Source organism: Plasmodium gonderi (genome assembly GCF_002157705.1).
Source record: "Plasmodium gonderi DNA, contig: Chr10, whole genome shotgun sequence".
Taxonomy (NCBI): Eukaryota; Apicomplexa; class Aconoidasida; order Haemosporida; family Plasmodiidae; genus Plasmodium; species Plasmodium gonderi.
In genome coordinates this window covers 434,602-459,952 of record NW_021628935.1, presented here as the reverse complement: position 1 = coordinate 459,952, position 25,351 = coordinate 434,602, and the positions used below count along the sequence as shown (strand labels likewise).

Genomic DNA, 25,351 nt, shown 5'->3' with positions numbered 1-25,351 from the left:
GGAATAGGAAAGAACTTTATGTTTTGTTATTATGTGTTTGCTTTTCTAAACGAGTTTCGTTTATTAGTCGAACTCCGGGATGCGTAACAGCTGGTATAGAACATTTTGAAAGTATATACAAAAGTGTGATTCTTGCATGTATATAAGAAGCTGCGTTTTAATTTGATTTAAGGATCTACACATGTGTTAGAACTCTATATTTGTTTGTTCTTCAGAGCAACGGTTGCTTCATCTGGAACACAAAGATCTATTCAAGTAGCGGCAAGGACTATGTCAAAAGATTTAAAAGTTAAAAAAATATATATATATCTATAAATGTACATGTACATGCAAATTTTTTTTGATAAAAATCTCATGTATCTGCATTTAATTACATCACATAATAAAGAAGCAGAGTTGAAAAATGTACAATTATGGGGATCCATAAGTATCGGAGTGCTAACTTTTTATGACAAAAAAAAAAAAAAAAAAAAAAAAATGCGCACATTTCATAGGAATGAAAAAGTTCATATTTTCGCCATATGCATAGTGGACCAAACAATTACATTCTTACATTTAAAATAATATATTGGCAAAAAAAAAAAAAAAAAAAATTGTTCGGGAAAAAACTAAAAGCCGTATGAAAAAAAAGAAAAAAAAAAGAATGCATGTGTAAAATAAACCAATGGTGCTACATATAAATTAATAGAATGGAATAAATGAACCACTATTAACTCAAAGGAAAGGATGCTTGAAAGGAGAATTCCTATGATAACACTTTAATGGGAAAATGGATGGTGTTGTCATTCCTACAAATTCTTAAGCTATATAAAAGAACATGCAAACGTGTATTCTGAGTTGTTTAAAAGGGTACATATAACGATAAGGACGGAAATGTATATGGATATTATGAATTATCTATGCACACATATGATATTACAAAATTGTTGTAGCGAAATAAATATCTTTTTGTAAGACGTGAAGCTATATGCTTGTGTAATTTTTGAGAAAAAGAAATAAACACTTCTGTCAAATGTTACACATACATATTCACATTATTCCCCACTCATATATGCACTTAGTTTTAGTAGTCTTCTTTTTTCACACAAAAAAAAAAAAAAAAAGTATGCTCTGAAAAATTTAAGAAGATGAATACTGTCTATAATTGCAAAAAAAAACAAGCTTCCTAAAACATTAAACGAATGTTAATTAAGGAAAAATGTATTCATTTTGTTTGCTCATTTGTTTGCATATTTGTTTGCATATTTGTTTGCATATTTGTTTGCATATTTGTTTGCATATTTGTTTGCATATTTGTTTGCATATTTGTTTGCATATTTGTTTGCTTATTTGATCATTCATTTTTTATTTCCCTTACTATGCATTTTTAGTTTCATTTACTATAGGGATTAATGAAACATTGCTTAAGTATTGACAAGTTACGAATTGTACATAAAAAAAAAAAAAAAAAAAAAAAAAGAAAAGTAAAAACTACACAAATGTGATAAAATAAAAGTAGGAAGAATATATATATATATTACATTTTAAGCATAGTGCTTAAAAGAAGATTAGCTCACATATACCTTACTGCACTTAGAGGAGGAAAAATATGTCTAGTTTCATTGACTTATTTAAATTGGGGGAAATTTACATAAAAACATTTAATCGTATCCTGTTCGAATGAAAGTTAAAATTTATCACTCCCATGAAAAATGTAAAAAAACAAAAAGAAAGGGAAAATATTTGGGAGCTATTCGAGGTTTATTGGGGCGTAGCTATATGACGGGAAATTTAAAAATGTACAAAAACAAGAAAATGAGTAATCGTACAAAATAAAATAAACATATATATATACAACTTCAAAAATGCATAATATGTTTTTGTTTTACACAGTTTCACAGTTCTCTTTATTCCGTTTGATGTACATTTTCGCTTACGTATTTGCCCCTCGTTTATAACCCCCTTAGCTTAACTTTTAATTCGTCATATATTTGCATCAAAAACGTCTTGACATTATGCAATCTCATTTCTGTATCGTCTGTATACATCATCTGCAGCTTGGTTGGTATAGTTGCGTGTATGTCTATGGCCAGAAAGGAAAAATATTCCAAATATAACGAGGTGAAGAAATTTAAATCGTTATTTTTAAAATCGATGGATTTGTTTATGTTAAGAACACTTACATATTCATCAATTCTATCAGTGATTTTCTCAAGATGTTTAAATTTTTCATTTTCTTTCTTATCCCCAATTTTTTCAGTGTATTTGATTTTAAGTTCTAATATTTTGTCATACAAGTTCATAATAATTTTTTTATTCTCTTGTGTTAATTCAAAATTATTAAGTTTTTTATTATTATCAACAAACAGTTCAGCATTCACAAGAAAATCCGTGTTTGTAACATTATAACTGTTTATTTTAAATCGGTACAAATTTAAAACGGATATTTCTCCACTTTTGTCTAATAGGGATAAGTCTAACGGGTGTGCAAGAATTCCTATAGGAAACATATTGTGACTTATGGCAGCTTCGCTTGTATTTTTACCCTTATTGTCAACAAAAATCATAGCTACACAAACATTTTTGTTTGTTTTTATTTTTTTTAAAAATTGAACTTTTTCAATTTCCGAAAATTTAATTACTGTTCTCTCGCCTGGTAAGAGATTCGAATGTTCAGTAATTTTAGAAACAAAAACTGACAAATCAATATTTTTTCTTTCTCTCCATACAAGGAGAAAATTATAAATATTCAAAACATGATTGTTGTCATATACTTTATTTAGATACTTAATTTCATGTTCTTCTAATGTTTTTTCTGTGTCAAAAAATGATAAATCATTTTCATTCATTTTTTTGTCTATCTTATCTTTTATTATTTCTTCATTAACTTCGTTAATGTAATCATTACTGTCCCTTATTAATTTTAGAATTTCTTTTGTAAACCCCCCTGATGGTTTTAGCTGGGTTCCTATTATTGGCATTTTTAATTTTTTTATAATTTCATTCTTTTGATTTTCCATTTTTCCTGAAATTATTTCTTTTTCCAATTGATTGTTAACATCATAATCAAACACATTCTCTTTCAAGGTTTCTTTGTTTATAGATTCTGCTGGTTGTTCATTAGCATTTTCTATTCTATCTGATGCCGTAATATTAATTTCCCCGTTTTTCATTACTGTATTATTATCATCCTTAAACAAATTTCCACTTATACTTTCTCTTAGTACGATTTTTCTTTTCTTCCTATCCCTAACGCCACAGTCCTGGGTAATGGTATAATTTGAATTACTCACATTTTCGTTTTTACTATATTTTAAGAAATGTTCTCCTAATTTATGTTTTTTTACACTTTCCCTTATTCCCTTTTTGTGTTTATACGGCATAAGAACCATATCATGATTTCCTAGATTAGCATTAAATGAGCCCAAGAAATTGTAATGTAAAGTACGTTTCGTCTTTTTACTTTTTGCAAGGTTCAAAAAGGTGAATAAAAGAAGAAGCAACTTGCTACTCTTTAACATAATCATTAAAGTGGGTTGCATATGTACCATTTAATTTTATCCTAATTCACATTCTTTGCATTTTTGTACATTATCCTCTTCAAAAATGAAAAAAAAGAAATGAAGAAATTTGCTTTTTTTTTTTTTTTTTTTTTTTTTTTTTTTGCAACAAAATGTTTACAATGTGCTGGCATATAGTATCATGTGGTCTTTAACTCAAAACAACGTGGTACTTGATAATGCTACACTGCTTTATGTATATACAAATATTGTTCACAAATGTGCCAATTCAAGCTTTTCCTTTATTCCACTTGATGCATCTCTGAAATGTTTTTTTGCTTTTCCCAACGTAACAATCATGCTTTTAAAAATTAGTGAAAATTGTAGCTCTTATTCTTACGCAAGCGTACCAAAAGTATGCTCCTTCAAAACCTTTTGGGATGGAAGGAAAAAAAAGAATAAATTCATCAAGAGTAAGAAAATAGCGTACAACTTCTGAATGTGTAACCCGAACAAGTGAAGCAAAAAAAAATAAAATAAAAAAATAAAATAAATAAAAAAAAAAAAAAATAAAATAAAATAAAAAAATATATATATATTTTTATCTCCACAGGTGGAGAAGAAAAATAAAGTGTAAAGGTGGTGATGATATACACCTAGATTAAAGAATTTCGTATACGCAAATGCACATAACATGTGAAAACGAATAAATATAGAAGAGAGTTATATTTTCATATTTGTCACTTATGCGTTTACATACTGTGCATTTTCATATAAAGGAAGGAAATCTTTTAAAAGATTACCCCTTTGAAGAAAAAAAAAAAAAAGTATGCATGAATCAGGAGAAGAAAATAGCTTAGTAAGTGATACCTAAAAAAAGAAAAAAAAAAAAAAAAATGTAAAATGATTTTTGGCCGTTTTTTTTTTTCCAGTATATCAAAGCAATGTAAACAGAAGAGCATTGTACTCCCCAGGAAAAAAGGGAGGTTGTTCTCAACAGAAAACAAGGCATTACTAAAGAAACGTAAGGGTTCTATGGAGGAGAAGGACATTGTTGCAAATTCACAACCACTTTATAAAAGCTATAAAGGGCACAATTTAAAAATAGTGTATGAAAATGATTTTTTCTTAGTGGTAAACAAGCCTTATGATATAAAATTGGAGAAGGGGAAGTTCGACGATATATACCCCTCTGTGGAAACCCTACTTCGTCAGAAGAAAAACTTGGATGTATTCAGGTAGGTAAAGCAGTCACAAATGTGTCCACTATTCTTATCATTATTTCATTATTTATTTATTATTTTATGATTTATTTATTATTTTATTTTTTTATGATTTATTTATTATTTTATTTTTTTATGATTTATTTATTATTTTATTTTTTTATGATTTATTTATTATTTTATTTTTTTATGATTTATTTATTATTATATTTTTTTTCTTTACTGCTTCGTTATTGTATTGGTCAACTTATTGGAAATGCCTACACTCACACATTTAATGCAGTATGCATGAGAACTAACAGCCCGTCTAATAAATTTCTTTTTATCCATGCAGAATTTGTGGACAACTTGACTACGCTACAAGCGGTCTTTTAATTATAGCCAAGGACAAACTGAGCTGCAATATCTTGAATTACAACATAGAAAGTAAGAATATAGGCAAAATATACTTGGCCATACTATATGGTCATTTACCCCTAGGTGTTGTGCACGTAAATACACCAATAAGTAAAGTGAAAAATGAATTTAAAATGAAATTATGTTATAACTATAATGATTATTATGATAATGGAAAATATTGTTACAGTTTAATTTATCCATATAAGCAATGTTACTTAAATAATGAAAAAGTAACCTTGTGTGAGCTTCGAACCGTCACGGGAAGAAGACACCAACTTAGGTTGCATGCACTTTCTTTAGGAAGTGCAATTGTGGGAGACGAAACATATTTCGAGGACATGATAAGTATCAAATATAAAATTGGTTGCTCTCTCTGCTCAAGTAGCCCAAGTGCTCAGGAAAATGACTTCATCGAGGAACGATCCGTTGAACATTTTTGGAGGGATACTCTTCAGAGTAACTCACAATACGAGGGGGTAAACGGAAGTCGAGACAGTAAAGGCAGTGAAGACAAATGTAATGGCCTAGAGCATCGAGGCAGTAGGAATACACCAGAGAAACCAATAACAAAAATAGACGTAGAACGGATGATGCTGCACTGTTGGATTGTACTACAGAACAATAAAGACAAAAAACAAAAACTGAAAAAAAGTGAAGATATAAACATGTTAGAAAAAAAGATATTTGATTGGGATTATATAATCTGTCAAGACGAAATAAGTAAATATGTTAATGAAGAAGAGAGAACATATGAACAATGCGTTTTAAAAAATAACGATTTAATAAATACTAATTTTATTAATTATAATGCTAAAAATATAAATAAAAATATCAAAAACATAGACAGAAAATTAAGCAAAGTGAAGTATGACCATTCATTGAATAATAATTTCGTATTAGAAAATTTAAATGGATTGAAGCATCCAAATTTGTTGAAACGTGAAAATGTAAGCCCAATTGGAAAAGGAGAAAATGAAGTAAAAAAGGATGACAGTAATAATAAAGACTGTTTGGTTGAGACACAAAGCGGGACACCTACAAAGGACCATAATGACCTGAATTTAAATCCCAACAAAGTGAAAACTATAGATGTGACGGATACCTTTATAAATGATCAAGAGATAGATAAAAACTCCATTTATTTGGTAAAAAATGGAAAGTATGAAAATCCGAATCATTTGTTCGACGATATTCATGACAATGTCAATAAATTTAACTGGGGATAAACTAGAAATGAAAAAAAAAAAATTTAAATATTTACTGTGCCAGTACTGCACTACTGCACCACGTTAGCTTTATGCGTGCATCGATATATCCTAATCTTTTGTATCGACCCTTTATCATTTCAGATATATTTCATTTTTTTTTTTTTTGTAAACTTCGCTTAAAATGAAGCAGTTTTAATCATTTTCCAAATTAAAAAATGGATTATCAAGCAATTCAAATTACGCAACTATCCATAAAATCGATATGTACATGTATATGCACATTTACATTTCTGTACATGTATGTAGTTGTGAACATTTCACGAGACAGGTATGAAAAGCTGTTTGATATGTAGCATTTTGGTTAAAAAAAAAATGAAACGTGTAATAAAGTACATCATTTATATGTGCATATATATTATATACTCATGCACACTTTACATGTGTCTATGGTAGAGATCCGATGGTCTATTCCCATTTACGAATAACAAAATATTTTGTATGTTCTCATGCCCATACATCCAAAAATTATTATTTTAAAATCATCTAGGACGGATAATTCTTCATTAATTTTTTTCCCTTTGCACTTTTTATGTACATCCTTATGTATTTTGTGGAGGTCTCTGCTTTTCCATTTACTTTGCCTTAATGTGTTCCTACTTTTTGCTATAGTTGTCTCAGTCGACTCATTACTTGAACACACCTCTTGTTCGTTTATGCTGCACTCTGAATAAGTTTCGTTAAAGCTCCTATGCTTCATTTTTTTTTTTTTTTTTATCACTTAGTTTTGGAAACTAATACTGCCTATGGGGAATTCAGTAAAAATATACGTAAATGCATGAGTATACATATGTATATTGTAATTTTTTTTTTTTTTTTTTTTTTGATTTTCCCTTTCGCAGGGACTTTTTACAACTGTTTAGATAATTTTTGTCTGCTGATCTTTAAAGAAAAATAAAAAAGTCGAAAAGTGAATTATCAAAACTTTTCTTAAATTATGTGTCTTTCGGCACACATATATAATGCTACATTTAACAAATAATGTTGCTGGAGCATTTTTTTTTTTATTTTTTTACATGTTTATAAGATTACAAAATGGAAGCTTATTTTTTGCTTTCCAAAAGAAAAAAAAAAAAAAAGGCTGACAATTGAAAAAAACTCAAATATGTCTAAAAAATTGTTCAAAAAGGTAGACATCCTGATGAAAAAATTTTCCCTTTTTTTTTTATTCACAACAATTAATGTTGTTTTTTATGCATGCTTAAAAAAAAAAAGAAGATTAACCATTATTTCAAACGTCAAGTGCGCTCTAATTTCTCGACTCTTTCAAAATACGTGAATGAGTAATATCTTCATATCGTAAAATATGCCTTTTTATTTATTTTTTTTTTTCAGTTTTTAAAGGTGAATAGTGAGAGCTGCTATATTTTGCAAAACTCTTTTAATAATGAAAGAAAATACTCAGTAAAACTTCCGCAGCATTGTTGATCATAAAAAATAAGAAAAAAACAGAACAGAATAGGAAAAAAAAAATTATGGGCTTGCAAAAAAAAAATAGATAAAATAAAATAAAAAATAAAAAGTAGTATGAATATATTCAGAATCGATAAATTTGGTCATTAAGAAAAATGTGGAATTCCCTTTTTAGGGGCTCTATATATAAAAAATGAAGAAAAAAAATGTTTCACTTTATGTTAAGGGCATATTATTTATTTTTTTTTTTTTTAGCGTCATTAAATAGTATAACAAAAAAGTACACACGTGAACATGTTAAGAACTGTCCTACATATATGTAAAAAAAAAAAAAGGAAAAAAAAAAAATTCAGAGAAGACAGATATTTTTTTGCCCACATTTGTGAATACTTCTTCATTTGCACCGTGGTATAACAAAGTGGTTAAGACGAGATAATATTAAGGCATTAGATCAAAAATGAAAAGAAAACGCTACTTATTAAAAATTTTTATTTTCCCCCCCCATTTTATGTGAACTTAATCACTTTAAAAATTAACATGAAGTGTAACTAAGTGCTAAGCACTGCTCACTGTGATGAGATGTAAACTGTTTTAAATAGGCACGGAACAAGTGAGAAAAATGTGAGTGTTTCCTTATGGCTAATCTGCATATAACGCATGTATTCATGTATGCATCTACGTGTGTGTAGCTTTTATTTTTTTGGTTAAGGGTAGTACTGTTATCCACCCTTACACTCATTTGACATATTTCTTAAAAAAAACAAATTTCGTTTTCTCAGAATAGAAATTGTTGCAACAAATGTTGACATCATTTTATGGGGATTTTTCTTAACTTTAGAGTAAGGTGAAAAATGTTTACATATTACATTTATACATGCGTATGTACACATTTCCTCTCTCCTCGTATGCTTATCAATCAATCCCTTAGAAGAAACGGCATCCACATGGAAACGTTCCATCGAACTAAATAAAAAAACGAATAATAGCAAAATATGAACACCCTAATACTTGCACATAAATCGATATTCGGAACAAATCATGGATTAGTTTTTTTCCGAACTTGTAAAAAATTCCCTCTGTAAAGCTATGTCGAAATGATTGAGATTAAAATGAAGGAAATAAAGAAGAGAAAAAGAAACAGTAAAATAAAATAACATCAGAGACTTGCCTAAATTTAACACTTCTCACTTTAAGGGAATTAGTTTTTTTTATAATATATCCATTTTGGTTAAAGAAAAAAAAAAAAATTCCCATTTTTGTAAAATATGCCATGTTAACAAGAAAACGGTTTTGTGCCAAAAAAATAAAATATAATTCCTGCATCTACATAGGTATATATTTTTTTCTACCTTTTTACTTGTGGAACGAGGGGGTACGCCTATTTCTTATTTTTATGCATAACACATATGCTATAGTTGTACTGTAATGTGTTACTTATGTGCCCCTAGAAAAAAAAAAAAAAAAAAAGAGATATATATTTACATGCTCAAAATTATTTACCATAATAATTGGCTTATCCCCCATGGATACATTTTGTTTTCACCTCATTTTTCCTTCTCTTCTTCAGCACACATTAAACTTATGCATGTGTATAAGATTTATAGGTATATATTTTGCATATTGTTCATATATGCTGTACGACGGTTTGGGAAAATAGCCCTATTTGACATCACTGTGAACCATGTCAGCCTTTGAAGAATTAGGTTTGCATAGCAACTTGTGCGAACTGCTAGAAAAAAATGGCATAGATTTACCAACTGCTATTCAACAAGAATCAATCCCACTAATTTTAGGTGGTGGGGATGTATGTGCATCTGCCGAAACGGGAACAGGTAAAACATTAAGTTTTATTATCTCATCCTTGCAAATAGTACATGAATTATTCAGGAATATAGGAACATTCGAATGTAATAATGAAAATTCGGTTTCAGCCAACAATGTAAGGGGAAATAAAGATAATGATGAAAGTACGATTGGAGTAGGAAATAAAAAGGGTCTAGTTATGAATATAATAAATAGAAGCAATTCGAGAGTGACACTAAATAATGCTCTTAATGAATGTATATGTAATAGTGATTATTCTAACTCTTTTGAAGAAGTAAAAGTAGAATGTGAAATTATCAAAGGGATGTATGCCTTTGAAGTTGAAATATTAGGAAGATGTTTTCTTAACGTTGGATTTTGCCCATCAGTACAAGAAACATTAAAATATAATTATACATACTGTAGTAATGGATGTAAGTATAACAATGGTAGACAAGAAAATTATGGCGATTTTTTTTCAACCAATGATATAATAACTTGCTTGATAAATAAAAATTCAAATATAATTGCTTTTAAAAAAAACGGGAAATTCTTAGGAAATGCTTTTAAAATATTTTATAAATATAATGATTTGCCTTTTTTCCCATACATATGTGGTAAATATTTTCACATCAAATTACATTTTGCAAATTTGAAATATGCAGATTCTTCATACAAAGATTTGAATGAAATTGTGAATTCAAGAGAAGAAAATGACACATGCGAAAGGAAAGTATACTACTCTAGTGGAACAGGATGTGAAACAAAATCAATGATACATGAAAATAAACATATATTAAGCATTCCGACTAGTACCCCGAAGACGGAAGAAATGAATAAAAAGAAATTGTATTGCATAGTCTTATGTCCTACGAGAGATTTAGCTATGCAAACTTATAACAATTACCTGACGTATGCAGAATCTTTTAGTAACGCTTCTATAAATATTGGATTATTAGTAGGGGGTGAACAGTTAAGTAGAGAAAAACGGAATGATCATCGTTACAATAATATCCTTGTGTGTACTTGTTTTAAACTTATGGAATGCATAAAAAAGAACACAATAAATATGAGTGATATAAGGATGCTAATTTTGGATGAAGCAGATGAACTTATAAATAATGATGAAAGGTCTGTTCTTGAAATAAAAGATACATGTATAAAACACAGTCATCATGTGCAGACATGTTTCTTTTCAGCCACATTACAAGATAAAAATGTAAAAGATTGTATAAGCAAAATTACAAACAAACCAATTTTCGTTGATCTAAAGTATGGAAAAAATAGCATTCCCTCACATATATATGTGTGCATATATTATGTAAACAATAAAAACACAAACATATGTTATAAAAAAGAAAATAGTAAAGAAAAAATTTATGATGATATAATTTTTAATGAGAAATTACACTCTATGAATTGCGAAACGTTATATGAATATACTGATAAAGTGCATTTATTAAGTACATCAAAAAATGAAAAAGAAAAAATTTCGCTTGATATTAAAATTAATAAATTAAAAAAATTAATTCATATAATTAACGTTTTTAATATGCAAAATGGTATAATTTTCTGTAGAACAAATTTAGACTGTGATAATTTATACAACTTTTTAAATCATGTTGGTGATGGGAAAGCATATAAAGGTACTGTCGAAACGATGAAGGAAAACAAATATTCTTGCGTTATTTTGAAAGGGAAAATGTCTAATGTAGAAAGAAAAAATAACTTGGATGCTTTTAAAAAAGGAGAAGTGCGTTTCTTAATTTGTACCGATGTTGCAGCTAGAGGTATTGACATTCAAAATTTAAGATATCTAATTATTCTTACTTTGTCTGAGAATATTAATGCTTTTTTTCACAAAATTGGAAGAGTAGGAAGAGATGGAAAAAATAGTTTATGTATTGTTTTAAGTTCAGAAAATCAGGAAGAAAAAGTCTGGTTTCATACATGCCAAAGCAGAGGAGTGAACTGCTTTAACAGAAATTTAAAAGAAAATAAAGGATGTACTGTCTATATAAAAGAATCTGAATATATTAATAGCATTAATAATATGTTGGAAATACCAATGCATGTGCTTGATCCTAAGTATTACTATGCAGAAAATGTTGTAGACCCATTGAATTATTTGAAAAATAATCCCGTTTCTAGCAAGAGTAGGAGAAATAAAAATCAAAATGCAAATACCATATTTTCTGAACCTGCCCATACGGATGTGATAGGGAGCTTTGCCTCAAATATAGAAAATATTAAAAAATTACAAAGTGTAATATGCTACAGGTATTACGAATCTGTCAACTTCACGCTATAAGGAAAGACATATCTCCTGTCTTACATAACCTTGTCAGTTGTTCCTTCTCCTAAATTTTTTCCCCCATATACAAATTCCATGCATGTGTTTTTATAATTTCCACATGTATGAAACACCTTTCCCGTCGGAAAATGTCGTCATTCATTAGGGATATAAATTGAAAGACGAAAAAGAATTTTCACTTCCATTTAGACGTTCATTTAGACGTTCATTTAGACGTTCATTTAGACGTTCATTTAGACGTTCATTTAGACGTTCATTTAGACGTTCATTTAGACGTTCATTTAGACGTTCATTTAGACGTTCATTTAGACGTTCATTTAGATGTTCATTTAGATGTTCATTTAGATGTTCATTCAAACGTTCATTTTAATTTTTGCTTTTTTTTTTTTTTTTTTCATGCGTATGTAACTAACAGCAAAGTTCATGCTCATTTGTGTAATCCCATTAATCGGCGTACTTCTCATGGCAGCATAGGAATTCATATGATATTGTGAAAAATGAAATAAACGTTAAAATGGTGAAAGAAAGAATTATAAAAAATATATATCAGCTGAAGAGAACATGCAAAGAAATGTTACTCAATTTTGTCCTAATTTTTTGCAAAGGTAAAACTTTTGCTGGTTAATAAAGCAGAATAAGATGTATTCGTATGTAGAAAAATGAATATTTGACACGTTCATTATTTTTTGTTTTGATCCCTGTTCAGTTTTATAATTATCCCTATAGAGTTCCTATTATTCTATGCTAATTGTACTGCGATTTCCCATTTGCATTACGATTGATGATGATGAACAACAACGTCTCTGACCTCCATACTTTATATCGTGATAGTTGAGCTTTTTGCGACAATTTTTTACAAAAATGTAATTTGGTATGATTCTGAATTATACTTACAAGTATTCTTTCATCTCGTCATTGTAACTAAAAAGCGTATTTTGCGATTGAGGGGGTTACCATAATTTGCATTCCAAAATTATATGCCCATTTTGTTTCCTCTTTTTTTTCGTTTTTTCCTTTTTTCCTTTTTCCTTTTTCCTTTTTCCTTTTTCCTTTTTTCTATTTTTTTTTTTTTTTTTCTTTTCACTATATGGGTGCTTTTTTTATAATTTTCCAAGAGTATTTCATTTCGATTTTTTCCAAGTTTCCTTTTGTTCTCCCAGGGGAAATATATTTATTTAATTCTACAATTTGGGAATATGCTTTTCATTCAGAATAGGGAAACAAGAATATTCACCTCATAGCAACTAGGGAGATATTTCTTTGAAGGACGAATGTGCCCATTTAAGTGTTTTTTTTTTTTTTTTTCCCTTTTGCCAGAATCCGAGCACATTTAACACACTTTACATGTATTTATTCAACCGCACGGTACATATACATTCACATACATACGAACACTACGAATGGATATGTTTTTATATTGCTTATATGACACCTATTTCAGGTATCATTTGATAAGTAGAACCTTTAGCACATAAAATACCACTATAACATACTGGAAATATACATGGTCAATGATGAATTCATTAGTTAACTCAAGGGGAGGCATAAAAAGCCTAGGACCCTTTAGGGCTACATTAAGCCATCACAGACAACTGTTTTTGAAATTCCAACAAGAGGCACAATTCTCATTATTTAATAATGAAGAAAAGAAACCCAAAATAAATAGTTCACATATTAGTAGCAATACAAATTTCATTGAATTATATCATAATTTGGTAAAAACAAACAAAATAGAAAGGGATCCCTTTCAGTACAAATTAGTTTTAATTCTCCAGGTACGTTTTTAGGAGTGATATGAAAATACAAATATGTAGGAAACCCATGTGAATTTTGATATCCAATACATTTTGTAAGTTCATCATCCTGCCTCATTCATCACGTGTTTAAAGCAGGTGTGTATTCTTCATTTTTATGCAAAAAGTAAAAGTCTTCTATTCGCACTTTTTCCTTACATAGCTATTTTTAACTTTCTTACACTATGGATATAATAATATGTACACACTTGGTATGCACATGGTGCATACCATAGACAAACACAAGACCTTTGCACTATCCAAAATTTATATCCTAAATAATTTTGTCCACTTTTTAACCCTAAAAATATGCAGTCCTTTGAAAATAATCTGAACAGTTACTATAACAATGTTGAAAAAAATCTAGCTAAAAAGGAAACTCCGAAGAAAAAGTTCTTTAGCTCATTTTTCGGAATGAAGAACATAATTCAAGAAAAGGATAAAGAAGGAAATAACCAAGTTATAGATGAAGAAGAAAATGTAGAAGAGTTTGCAGATGAAAGGGAGCTTGAGAATTTTGAGAATAGTGATAACTTTTTTATATATGAAGGAAACAGAAATAATGCTGAGGTAGAAAATCGACTGAAATATAGTAGTATACAAAATGAGGAATATTATCTCAGTAATAACAACATGTTAATTGAAGAAGAAAATATAAAATATATCAGAGGTTTATATGTTTATGGAAGTGTAGGAAGAGGTAAGACTTATTTTTTAAATTTGTTATTTGATAGAATAAAATTAGGAAAACTAAAAATGCATTACCACAATTTTATGCAAGAAATACATAAATGTTTTCATGAAGAAAAATTAAATAATTCAGAAGATGCTATAAAAAGTTTATCGATAAAAATGAGTAAGAAATATAAATTAATTTTTATTGATGAATTTCAAGTAGTACATATATCAGATGCTATGGTTATAAAGTCATTATTTAATCACTTATTTTATCGAGGAACTGTATTATTATGTTCTTCTAATAGGAATCCCATACACCTCTATCATAATGGATTAAATAGGGAAAGATTTATACCCTTTATAAAATTATTGTTTAAATTTAATTATATATTCGAAATTAACAAATATCACGATTTTAGACTAAGAAATAATGATACGGACAATCAGATTTACAACATCCCAACAAAAAAATTTGAAGATATTAAAAATATATGTACTGATATGTATTGTAAAATGAACAATAAAGATATGAACCATGTTAGGGAAATAGAAAAATTTAATGAAAAACTTTCCGTGTCTGATTTTAAAAAATGCATTGTACCGTATAGCTTGAATAATTATGCTATATTTTCTTTTCAAGAATTATGCGGTCAGAATATTAGTATAGAAGAATTTAATGCAATATCAAAAAAAAACCACACGTTATTTATTTATAATATTGAAAAAATGAATGAAGAAAGCAAAGGAAATGAAATGCGAAGATATATTTTATTAATAGATATCCTTTACGAAAAAAACACAAAAGTTTTTTTCTTCAGTAATATACCCATTTTCCAAATTTTTCAAATAACTTCTATTATTTCGTACTTCCAGACGCTCATTGAAAGAATGAAAAAAAAATACGACAGTTTTAATAGTTTAAAAAAATCTTTAAATGAGTACCTAAAGTCTGAAAGTTTTAACAAAGAAATTTTTATCAACATTGTGTTACATTTTGGAATGGACAAGGAGTCAGTTATTTCATTTTTTTACTTTCTCTTCTTTGTCTTCTTCATTAATATGTTTCATTACATCCTAATCCGTTTACTTTATTTTATTCTATTTCATTTTACTTTATTTTATTCTATTTTATTTCATTTTATTTTACTTTATTTTATTCTATTTTATTTCATTTTACTTTATTTTATTCTTTTTTTTTTTTTTTTCCTAATTAATTCATCCCTATTTACTTCTCACCTCCCCGATACACCTTACAGAATAGGCAAAAAGATATTCGATGCAATAAATTTCAACATTAACAAGGAATACATACCTATAGAATATTTAAGGTACATATATTTTTGAGCCTTCTTTGAGGAGAAATAAAGAGGTGTATATTATATTAAGCCATACACTAACACTCACCGTGCACCACAAAATGCACATGTGATGCAAAAGATGCGAATCTATACGTGAACAGAAAATTCGTACATCCAAACGTCACTATGAAAATGTTTGTGCTCATGCAAAAATTTATATTTCCTACCAACTGCAGACACATTTTGGCATTTCACATCACAAATTATGAAGTTGACGTAAAGAAACATCTGAAATATGTGGAAGACAAAAATGTCAAGTTGGAACCAATCCCTTACATGCTATTCGAGTAATAAAAATAAAAGCTACCTATTTTGTACCCCATCCAATAACTCATAATCACTATCCACACATACACATCCACATGATGATGATTTTTCTTTACAGTGAAAATGAGATTGACACATCTCAGGAAAATTCATTTGCTTCAATGAGGACATTGTCTAGGTATGTGTGCACGATTATGTGCGATAAATCTGCCCGTTCATCGAAAAGTCTGTTGGATATTAGCTAATTTTTTTTAGGATCTAAGAAAGTAGCTCGTAAAACAGGAACATTAGATGGACATGGTGAAAGAATCACTGCTTTGATCATATTTACTTTCTTTTTCTGAACCTTTGGAAATCTTTTTTTTTTTTTTTTTTTTTTTCTTTTTCATTTCGGTAGAATGAAGCATATGAGCACTGTAGCATACTTGGAGAAACACAAGAAAATATATGAACATAATAAGTAAAATAAAAAAAAGCACATATACATGTGCATTTTCTTAAAACTGCTTAAACGCAAAAAAAATTTTAAAATTCCATATACAATGGTGTGTACCATAATAATACTACATATCCCGTATTTATCAGTGTGTTTTTTCGCATTATTGTTTCAAGAAGTTATAAAGATCATTTGATTTCCAATTTGTATTTTTTCCCTGAATTTATGTTTAAAGTTGAAAGCCTTTTTTTGGTAGAAGTTTTGAGGACAATTTTTGGGATTTTTTTTTTTTTTTTTTTTTTTTTTTTCACTGCTTTCCTCACATACATGAATGCATTCCTTAAGAAAACATTTTCCTTTTTAATTTAAAAAAAGAAGACATTGTTATAAATCATATCAGTGCTTATACTCAATATAATCACATCTTTTTGTGTGTAACTCCATATTTTAATAAGAACTTTGTAATAATGAAAAATGTACATCTGTAGCAACAAAATGGCATAACGGATATTGTATTTAATTTTTTTGGCCACTTGATATTTTTTTTCATATATGTCCCCTTGCTCCGTTCCCCTTGTCTACCTTACTTTTGTCACCTTTTTTTCCGTGTTGTACTGGAAGTCAAACAAAGACAGGGATGAAAAGGGATGTTGAAAAAACTCAAGTAATAAACAGTGAGGAAGCGTGATGTCTTAGAAATCTCACATCTGCCATGTTCTTATGATCTATTAGCTGTTTCTGCACTTTTGCACGGGGGGAAATAGTGGAACTCCCGGTTGTAGTAGTGGCTGTGGTAGTGACATCCATGTCGAGATCACTGAGCTAACTAATACGTTTCCTTTCATCTTAGCGCAAAGTGGAGGTGGAAAAATTATAATCCATGTTTTTATCCCCATTTTTACGAGTTTTATCAAAAATATTTGTCCAGAATGAGATGAAATTTTTTTTTTTTTTTTTTTTTTCTTCATTTTTGTACAAAATCAGGGAAGGTGCACAAAGGAGAATTCCAAATGATACAAAAAAAAGGAAAACAAAAAGGATAGTAAAAAGGTAAACAAAAAAGAACGAAATGAATCGGACAAAAAAGGAAACAAAGGATTACGTTACATTGTTAAGTTAGACTCAGAAGAAGAAAATAGTAATAAGAATAATACAAATAGAGAGAAATATAAACATACAAAAAAAAGAAGCAACAAAAGACGAAGCTTATCTGTGCTCACACCTAATTATGAAAAAGACATCATAAATAATATAAAACTTGCTGATAAGTTGTACAAATTAACGGTAAATCAGAGCTCAGGAGAATCGGAAGATGAAAATAATAAGAAAAGAAAAAATTCGAAAAAAGAAAAAAAAAATGATTGGAAAAATAAAAAAAGCAAAAATAGGAGAAGCTTAAGTTGTGATAATTACTACTCGGATCGTGCGAGCAATAAAGAGAAAAATAAAAAGGTTGATATAAACATTAATGAAGTTCAGACAAATTACAAAAATAAAAACATAAAAATTATTTATGACCATGGGAATTCAAAGAGAATAATCGTAAGAGGAAATAGAAAGAAGGGCGGCAGGTGTGACAGAGCAACCGATGAAATCGCAAGTGAACACCATAGCGAAAATGAACTTGGTGATGAAAGCGAAGTGGAAGAGGAAAGCGAAATGGAAGGTGAAGACGAAATGGAAGAGGAAAGCGAAATGGAAGAGGAAAGCGAAATGGAAGAGGAAAGCGAAATGGAAGAGGAAAGCGAAATGGAAGAGGAAAGCGAAATGGAAGAGGAAAGCGAAATGGAAGAGGAAAGCGAAATGGAAGAGGAAAGCGAAATGGTAGGTGAAGACGAAATGGAAGAGGAAAGCGAAGTGGAAGAGGAAAACGAAATTGATGACGAGGACCATTACAAAAGAAAACGAGGTAATAAGTATAATGATCGAGTGAGAAACAAGTCAGATAATCGCAACCATCTAATACACACAAAAAAAAATTGCATAGATAGAAGAGAGCGAAAAAAAGGAATGAAAAATGCCAAAGAGAAAAGAACAAAATGTGTAAAGAGTAACTTCACAACGCTAAGTGATAGCTATTGCAATGAAAATACGAAAAAATATATCAGAAAAGTAAGAAGAAAACTTTCTACCCCTAAATTCGTGAGAGACAGAAACAGAAAGGAGAGTAGGGAACCGACTGAAAGAAAAAACAAAAAGGAGAAGATCTATGAGAGAAGTGTAAAAAAGGAATATTATCCCATAATGTATGAAAGAAAATATAGTGAAAATAAAAAAAATTTTGATGACACAGAATCTTTTAATAAAGGAATGGATAGAAGTAGTAAAATGTTAACATACCAATTTTTAAGCACAAGGAATGACGAAATGAAAACTAATTTTTTTCTTACTATTAAGGATATTGTATTTAAGGTGCATCTAAACTTACAAAATATTAAAGAAATATTAAAGAATAAAAATGATTACATAACAAGTATAGTAGATTCATCATACCGTAACATAATAGAAAATCTAAAACGGAATGAAATAAAAAAAGACAATTTCTACAAAATAGTTTTTTATGACTTGTTTAATTTGTTGAATGAATTCATTATGGTAGATGATTATACCAAAAAATTTTTTTTCAGCATTGAAACAGATGTTAGGAAGAGATGTTTAGAAAATATTAAAAACGAGTTTTACAATTTTATCAACAGATATTTGCCCCCAGGTGAGATTAAGAGTGCATACAATTCGACTAGAACTAACGAAATGAATTCGCAGGACATGCACAAGCGCATCATGAGCAATCATGAATCCGTAAATAAAGAGGAAAAAAATCTCTACACTTCCTTGTGTTCTTACAATAATGGGGAACGTTTCGACATGGTAGGCAACAATTGTGATACTTTCAGTGGTTGTGGATTCAATCGCAGTAGCAGCAATATGGTGTATAACACGGGATCGAATAGAAAAAACTGGTTACACCTAAATAACTTGCAACATAACGAAAATGAAAGAAACGAATTCATAAAAATAGAAGGAGTGGGAAACGATCTCGTACTTAAACTAAAGAAGTCAAGCATTCTGCAAAATAACAAAGAACAGGATGATATTGTGGAATATTTAAAGAATATTGTAAAAAATGAAAAAGAAAAAAATATGAAATTAGAATTAGAGTATGATGAACTAAAACAAAAATATGAATTGTTGAAAAAGAAAAGAGAAGAAGATATTCTTAAGGAAATGAATACATCTAAGAATAGTGTAAAGGATGAAGAAAATTTTTTTAAAAAATTTTATCAGAGTCAGTCAATTATAAAATTAGAAGATAAAATACTCGAGGACTCGTCTAAAAGAATTGTGGATGAAAATTTAAAGCTGATCAAAATAAAAGAAATAAACGAACAAAACAAAAAGGAAATAGAGAAAGACATGCACGACGCCGACGTGAAGAAAAAGGAAATAGAAAAAGACCTAAAAGACATCGAAGTGAAGAAAAAGGAAATAGAGAAAGACCTAAAAGACATCGAAGTGAAGAAAAAAGAAATAGAAATAAACATGGACACACTAGAAATCAAAAAAAAAGAGATTGAACTTGAAAACGAGATGCTAAAAAAAAAAAAAAATCAAGTAGAAGTTGAAAATGAATTAATAGAACAGAAGAAGAAACAACTTGAGGACGAAAATTCTACGCTCGATGATAATAGAAGAGAAGTCGATAGACAAAATGATTTGATTAAAGAGAAGAAAACGGATTTAGAAGAAGCAAACAAATTGTTGGAGGAAAGGCAGAAACGGATGGAAGAAGCAGACAAACTGTTGGAGGAAAAGCAGAAACGGATGGAAGAAGCAGACAAATTGTTGGAGGAAAAGCAGAAACAGATGGAAGAAGCAGACAAATTGTTGGAGGAAAGGCAGAAACGGATGGAAGAAGCAGACAAATTGTTGGAGGAAAGGCAGAAACGGATGGAAGAAGCAGACAAATTGTTGGAGGAAAGGCAGAAACGGATGGAAGAAGCAGACAAATTGTTGGAGGAAAGGCAGAAACGGATGGAAGAAGCAGACAAATTGTTGGAGGAAAGGCAGAAACGGATGGAAGAAGCAGACAAATTGTTGGAGGAAAGGCAGAAACGGATGGAAGAAGCAGACAAATTGTTGGAGGAAAGAGAGAGACGGGTGGAAGAAGCAGACAAATTGTTGCATGAAAAGCAGAAACTGGTGAACGTGGAAGACATATTACTGAACGAGAAACAAAGAACGATGCAAAGGAAGTGCACTATAATGGAAGACAAATTAAATCAAATGACACAAGAATGCATAACATTAGGGGAAAAAGGTTTTCAGTTGCATATGGATAATATAGAATTGAAGTCTAATGAGGTAAAAAGTGATATAGACAAGGATCAGAAGGACGCCATTAAGACAGATCAGAAGGATGGAATCAGAGATGATCCCACAAGAAGGGAACATGAAGATAGTCAGGTGCCATCTATACAAAATAATAATTATAACCATATACAAGATAGGGAATATGGCATGAATAAACGTAGTATTTCCACGCTAGATAGATCATCAATAGAAAATATTGAAAAGGAAAAAAGTCGTAATAACACTAGTATCGAAATGGAAAAAAAAAGAAACAGTGTTTTGTCTTATTTAGGAAGTACGAAATTTTCTTTGAAAGATATTTCAAAAAGGGAAGAAAATGTATTTTCGACAATTAATACTTCCCCAAATGCCCCCCACTATGGCACTGCTACTATAAGCACAAATGATGATCATCTTATATTAAACGATAAAGACTATTTAATGAAGAATAATGAAATTATAGAACGAGAACAATACCTTTTAAATATAGAAGAAAAATTAAATAAAGAACGAGAGCAAATTTCCCAACAGATTAATGAATTAAATGTATTAAAAGATGATATTTCCAATCGAATGGAAGCATTGAAAATACGGGAAGACGAAATTTGCAAAAAAGAGGAAGAATTAAAAATGAAAGAAACATACTTGCGAAACCTGCAGAAGAAAAACGAGGACAACACAGAACAGACAGGACTATCAATCATACATTCGAAAAAAGAAACCCTCTCCTGTAATTCAGAACAGATAAACATATCAGACATAAATATACAGCAACAGTGCAATTCATTGCATTGTGGTACTAATTCTGATGAAATAAAAAATCCGAAAATTATTTATGAGAAAATGACCCAACTTGAAAATTATAACAGAATAAACAATCAAGCGTATTGCGAAGAAGATGAATTAAACGAATTAACAAAAATTGAGAATAGCAAAAATTTGGAAAGTAATAATTCTTCACATGATAAAGATAATAAGAACAGTAACCTCGTTAAACTAGGAACTTTTCCTTCATCATATGATCATAATTCGCAAAAAGACTGCACTAGTAAGAACCTAGAAGAAATTAAAAGCAATCTAAATAACGATTCGAATGAAATAGAAAAATGTAAACGCTTTTTAAAAAGTAGAGATTCAGAATATGCTTCAATAATGCTGGAATTGGAAAAGCAAGAAAATGAAGAAAAATGGAACGGAGGTGTTATATACGAAATGAGTAATTCACAATATAATTCAAAAAATGAAGATTTTGTTTCTAATAATGATAATACCCATGTTGCTGGATTAAGTGAGAAAAACGATAATTCTTCCTTGTCGCACGGCTCTGGAAATGATGCTATGGGTTCTCTGCCAAGAAATGGCAGCATAAAGGAGTCGATCTTGTTTTCAGGCGTCTCGTCTGAGCACAATAAGGTATTATGCATTGGAAATACATAAAAATAGGGAAAGTAAAAAAAAAAAAAAAAATTAAAAAAACGTGTAACGAAAAACAGAGAATAACATTATAACTTAATACTTAAAGTGTAAATTTACGAATGAATAGAAAATCTTATATGAACTCAAAAATATTAACAAATATAAAGTATTAAATATAGGGAGCACATAAATAGTTATAAAAGTAGAATCAAATAAATAGGCAACTAGAAAAAGAAAAAAAAAGACAGTGCTTAATTTGAACGCAGATATATTCCATGGGGGAATAATGGGAAAATAGGAGCACTGATTATTCCGTTCTATATTTGGAATAATAAATGTGCTTCCCAGTGGATCTCCCTATGTTTATAAATGAATAACTAGGTGTTTGTACATGTACATATATATATATATATATATATATATATATATATATATATTTAATGACACCATGTTTTGACCTTCGAATGTACTCCAAAACACATTGGTGTTCATCTTTTTTTTTTACAGAATAACTCAGACGTGAGTGAATTAAATACACAAAAAACGATGAAAAATGTTATTAGCAGAGAGATGATAATGTTATACAGGGAAATAAGCAAAATAAAGGAGGAATATAACAAAAGTATCCTTAAAAAAAATGAATTTATAGGAGGCCTGTTGCATAACTTGTAAGTATATTGTACATACACATATGTATTACACGTACATATGCGTGTACTTTTTTCCTTTTTTTTTCTCCTTCCGTTATACATGCTATATAGTAAAAATTCCTTGAGTTAAATGGGAAGATTTTGCATGAACCTGTTAACCCATGCCAAGCTATAATATGCCAAACGTACAACAGGGATTTTCCTACACATGCTTATTTACACGTGTACTCATGATAGAGATAAAAATGGGGAAGGAAATTATGTGCCCTACCTGAGTCTTTGTTTTTTTTTTAAATTAACCTATGTAGCACATAATGTTATGCCTAATGGAATGCTTGATTTAAAAGGAGAAAAAAAAAAAAAAAAAAATTCCTATATTTCGACTGCTGAACACATGCAATATGAAAAATATAAAAGAAATGCTTACCAATTTGCCCTCTCAGTTTTAACGAAATGCGAAACAACTACAAGTTCAAAGAAAATTTGTACCTGAAGGAATCGAGTAAATATCAAAACCTTATTAACGATAAAGAATGCTACATAAAGGAACTTAAGTAAATATATATCTTCTCGTTTTCACCCATTAATTGCTTTTATCATATATGATTTTCCCGTGTTTCCCTCTGGCTAGCATATATATAAACGTGATATTTGGCTTATAAGCATTTATCCACATTCAACCATTCAAAAAAGAACATTCATTTATTTATCTACACTCTTTCCCTTATTTTAATTCATCTTCTCCTTCTTGTACAAGAAGGGCACGAATTAATAATGCATCACGTTAACAAAAGTTAAATGCTGAAACCTCGCTTCTTACATTTTTTTCTCCCACGTGTTTTCTGTTTACCGTTTTTTTTTTTTTTTTTTTTTTTTTCCAAATAGAAACGCGTTACAGGAAAAAAAAGCGAAAGAGGTGTCTTACAAAAAGATGCTATTAAAAATGAATCAAATAAATGACGCTTATAAATTGAAAAATAAAAGAAGTTTATCAACTGTAGAGATGTTGAAACAAGACATAAAGCTTTTAAATCAGGATGTTTTAAAGAAAAAGGAAATGGTAAGCTTTGTATAATTGTGGCTATATTTTTGTATACGTGCTTATGTAAATATGTGCACACCTGATAATAAAAAGAAAAAATAAAATAAAGTAAAATAAAATAGCATACATATTTGACCCTATGAGGAAGAGAACATATCCATTATATGTAGAATCATAATATATGCATGTAGACCACATTTGCATGCATGAATACTCAAGCACATGCGTGAATTAAATATTCCCTATGGGAACACTCAAAATGCATGTACACATATGCATAGTATGAACGCAAGTATATACTATCCCTAACATATACTTGCGAAAAAAATGGCGTCTTTGATATATATCACATGAATTTTTTTTACGTGTGTTTACGAACATATCGCTGTGTATATGTACACATATATATATATATAATCATACTTACATATATGCTTAATATGCTTACTTTTTCTTTAAGATTAAAAAATTTGAAGTTGCTCAGTAATTTGGTGGAACTTAAAAAAAAAAAAAAAATCGTGATTTTTAAAAACATGCAAAGGGCGTAAGCTAAAATAACCATACACTTGAAGGCTGAACTTAAAAAAAATGCATTTAATTTCAATTCAGTTTTAATTCAAGATAATTCGATTCAATTCAAATTAATTCAACTTAATACAATTAAATTCAATTCACGTTGTTTCCCTTTAATTCAATTCACGTTATTTCATTTTACTACAATTCACGTTATTTCATTTTACTACAATTCACGTTATTTCATTTTACTACAATTCACATAATTTCATTTTACTACAATTCACATAATTTCATTTTACTACAATTCACATAATTTCATTTTACGTCAATTCACGTTATTTCATTTTACTTCAATTCATGTTATTTCATTTTACTTCAATTCATGTTATTTCATTTTTACTTCATTTCATGTTATTTCATTTTACTTTATTTCATGTTAATTCACTCTATTTCACGATAATCCAAAATACTTTATTTCATTTTAATACAACGTACTTTATTTTTAAACAATTCAACTTAATTCCATTTAAAGCAATTTAACGTGCATCAATTCACCCTACATCAACTCATCACATATCAATTTCATCCAATTCAAATTAAATTAAAATATTACCGATTTGTGTGAGCTTACAAAACTTGAGTTTTCCAAATTATCACGCCTATCAAACAAACAATCAATATATTGCGTATCATTTTGAAGTGAAGAAACATAGCTGCATTTTTTTAAATTTATACAGTGCAAACATACTTATGTACAAGGAATTATTTGTACATAGGCTTGAATAGAGAATCATCGAATTTTCAAGCACACTTCAGTTTTATATATCTTACGTTCGCATCCCCACCCCCAGTAATATACATTCACACACATATATATATGTACATTTACAACACATAGCATCGGCTATTCCTTTTTGGAAAATGTAAAATAAAAAATAAACTGTTTTTA

General features: G+C 29.2%; 6 protein-coding genes across 6 annotated transcripts; 4 read left to right on the top strand and 2 right to left on the bottom strand.

Annotated features, from left to right (window-relative positions):
* Nucleotides 1-1,931: 1,931 nt before the first annotated feature.
* Nucleotides 1,932-3,500, bottom strand: PGO_101000 (hypothetical protein, conserved; the record flags this gene model as incomplete). Its single annotated transcript, XM_028688131.1, has 1 exon — nt 1,932-3,500. The coding sequence occupies one exon, from the start codon at nt 3,498-3,500 to the stop codon at nt 1,932-1,934; it is 1,569 nt and encodes a 522-aa protein (XP_028543932.1).
* An 882-nt stretch (nt 3,501-4,382) lies between these two features.
* On the top strand, nt 4,383-6,327 carry PGO_100990 (ribosomal large subunit pseudouridylate synthase; the record flags this gene model as incomplete). The annotated part of the gene is made up of 2 exons (XM_028688130.1): nt 4,383-4,717; nt 5,037-6,327. The coding sequence occupies 2 exons, from the start codon at nt 4,383-4,385 to the stop codon at nt 6,325-6,327; spliced, it is 1,626 nt and encodes a 541-aa protein (XP_028543931.1).
* A 457-nt stretch (nt 6,328-6,784) lies between these two features.
* Nucleotides 6,785-7,066, bottom strand: PGO_100980 (hypothetical protein, conserved; the record flags this gene model as incomplete). Its single annotated transcript, XM_028688129.1, has 1 exon — nt 6,785-7,066. One exon carries the CDS (start codon nt 7,064-7,066, stop codon nt 6,785-6,787), a length of 282 nt encoding a protein of 93 aa, XP_028543930.1.
* Nucleotides 7,067-9,460: 2,394 nt separating this feature from the next.
* PGO_100970 (DEAD/DEAH box ATP-dependent RNA helicase) lies at nt 9,461-11,893 on the top strand (the record flags this gene model as incomplete). Its single annotated transcript, XM_028688128.1, has 1 exon — nt 9,461-11,893. One exon carries the CDS (start codon nt 9,461-9,463, stop codon nt 11,891-11,893), a length of 2,433 nt encoding a protein of 810 aa, XP_028543929.1.
* A 1,517-nt stretch (nt 11,894-13,410) lies between these two features.
* Nucleotides 13,411-16,456, top strand: PGO_100960 (hypothetical protein, conserved; the record flags this gene model as incomplete). The annotated part of the gene is made up of 6 exons (XM_028688127.1): nt 13,411-13,671; nt 14,005-15,377; nt 15,624-15,695; nt 15,902-16,012; nt 16,111-16,170; nt 16,390-16,456. 6 exons carry the CDS (start codon nt 13,411-13,413, stop codon nt 16,454-16,456), a joined length of 1,944 nt encoding a protein of 647 aa, XP_028543928.1.
* Nucleotides 16,457-17,075: 619 nt separating this feature from the next.
* On the top strand, nt 17,076-23,919 carry PGO_100950 (hypothetical protein, conserved; the record flags this gene model as incomplete). The annotated part of the gene is made up of 5 exons (XM_028688126.1): nt 17,076-17,092; nt 17,472-22,066; nt 22,712-22,862; nt 23,288-23,398; nt 23,730-23,919. 5 exons carry the CDS (start codon nt 17,076-17,078, stop codon nt 23,917-23,919), a joined length of 5,064 nt encoding a protein of 1,687 aa, XP_028543927.1.
* Nucleotides 23,920-25,351: the final 1,432 nt, after the last annotated feature.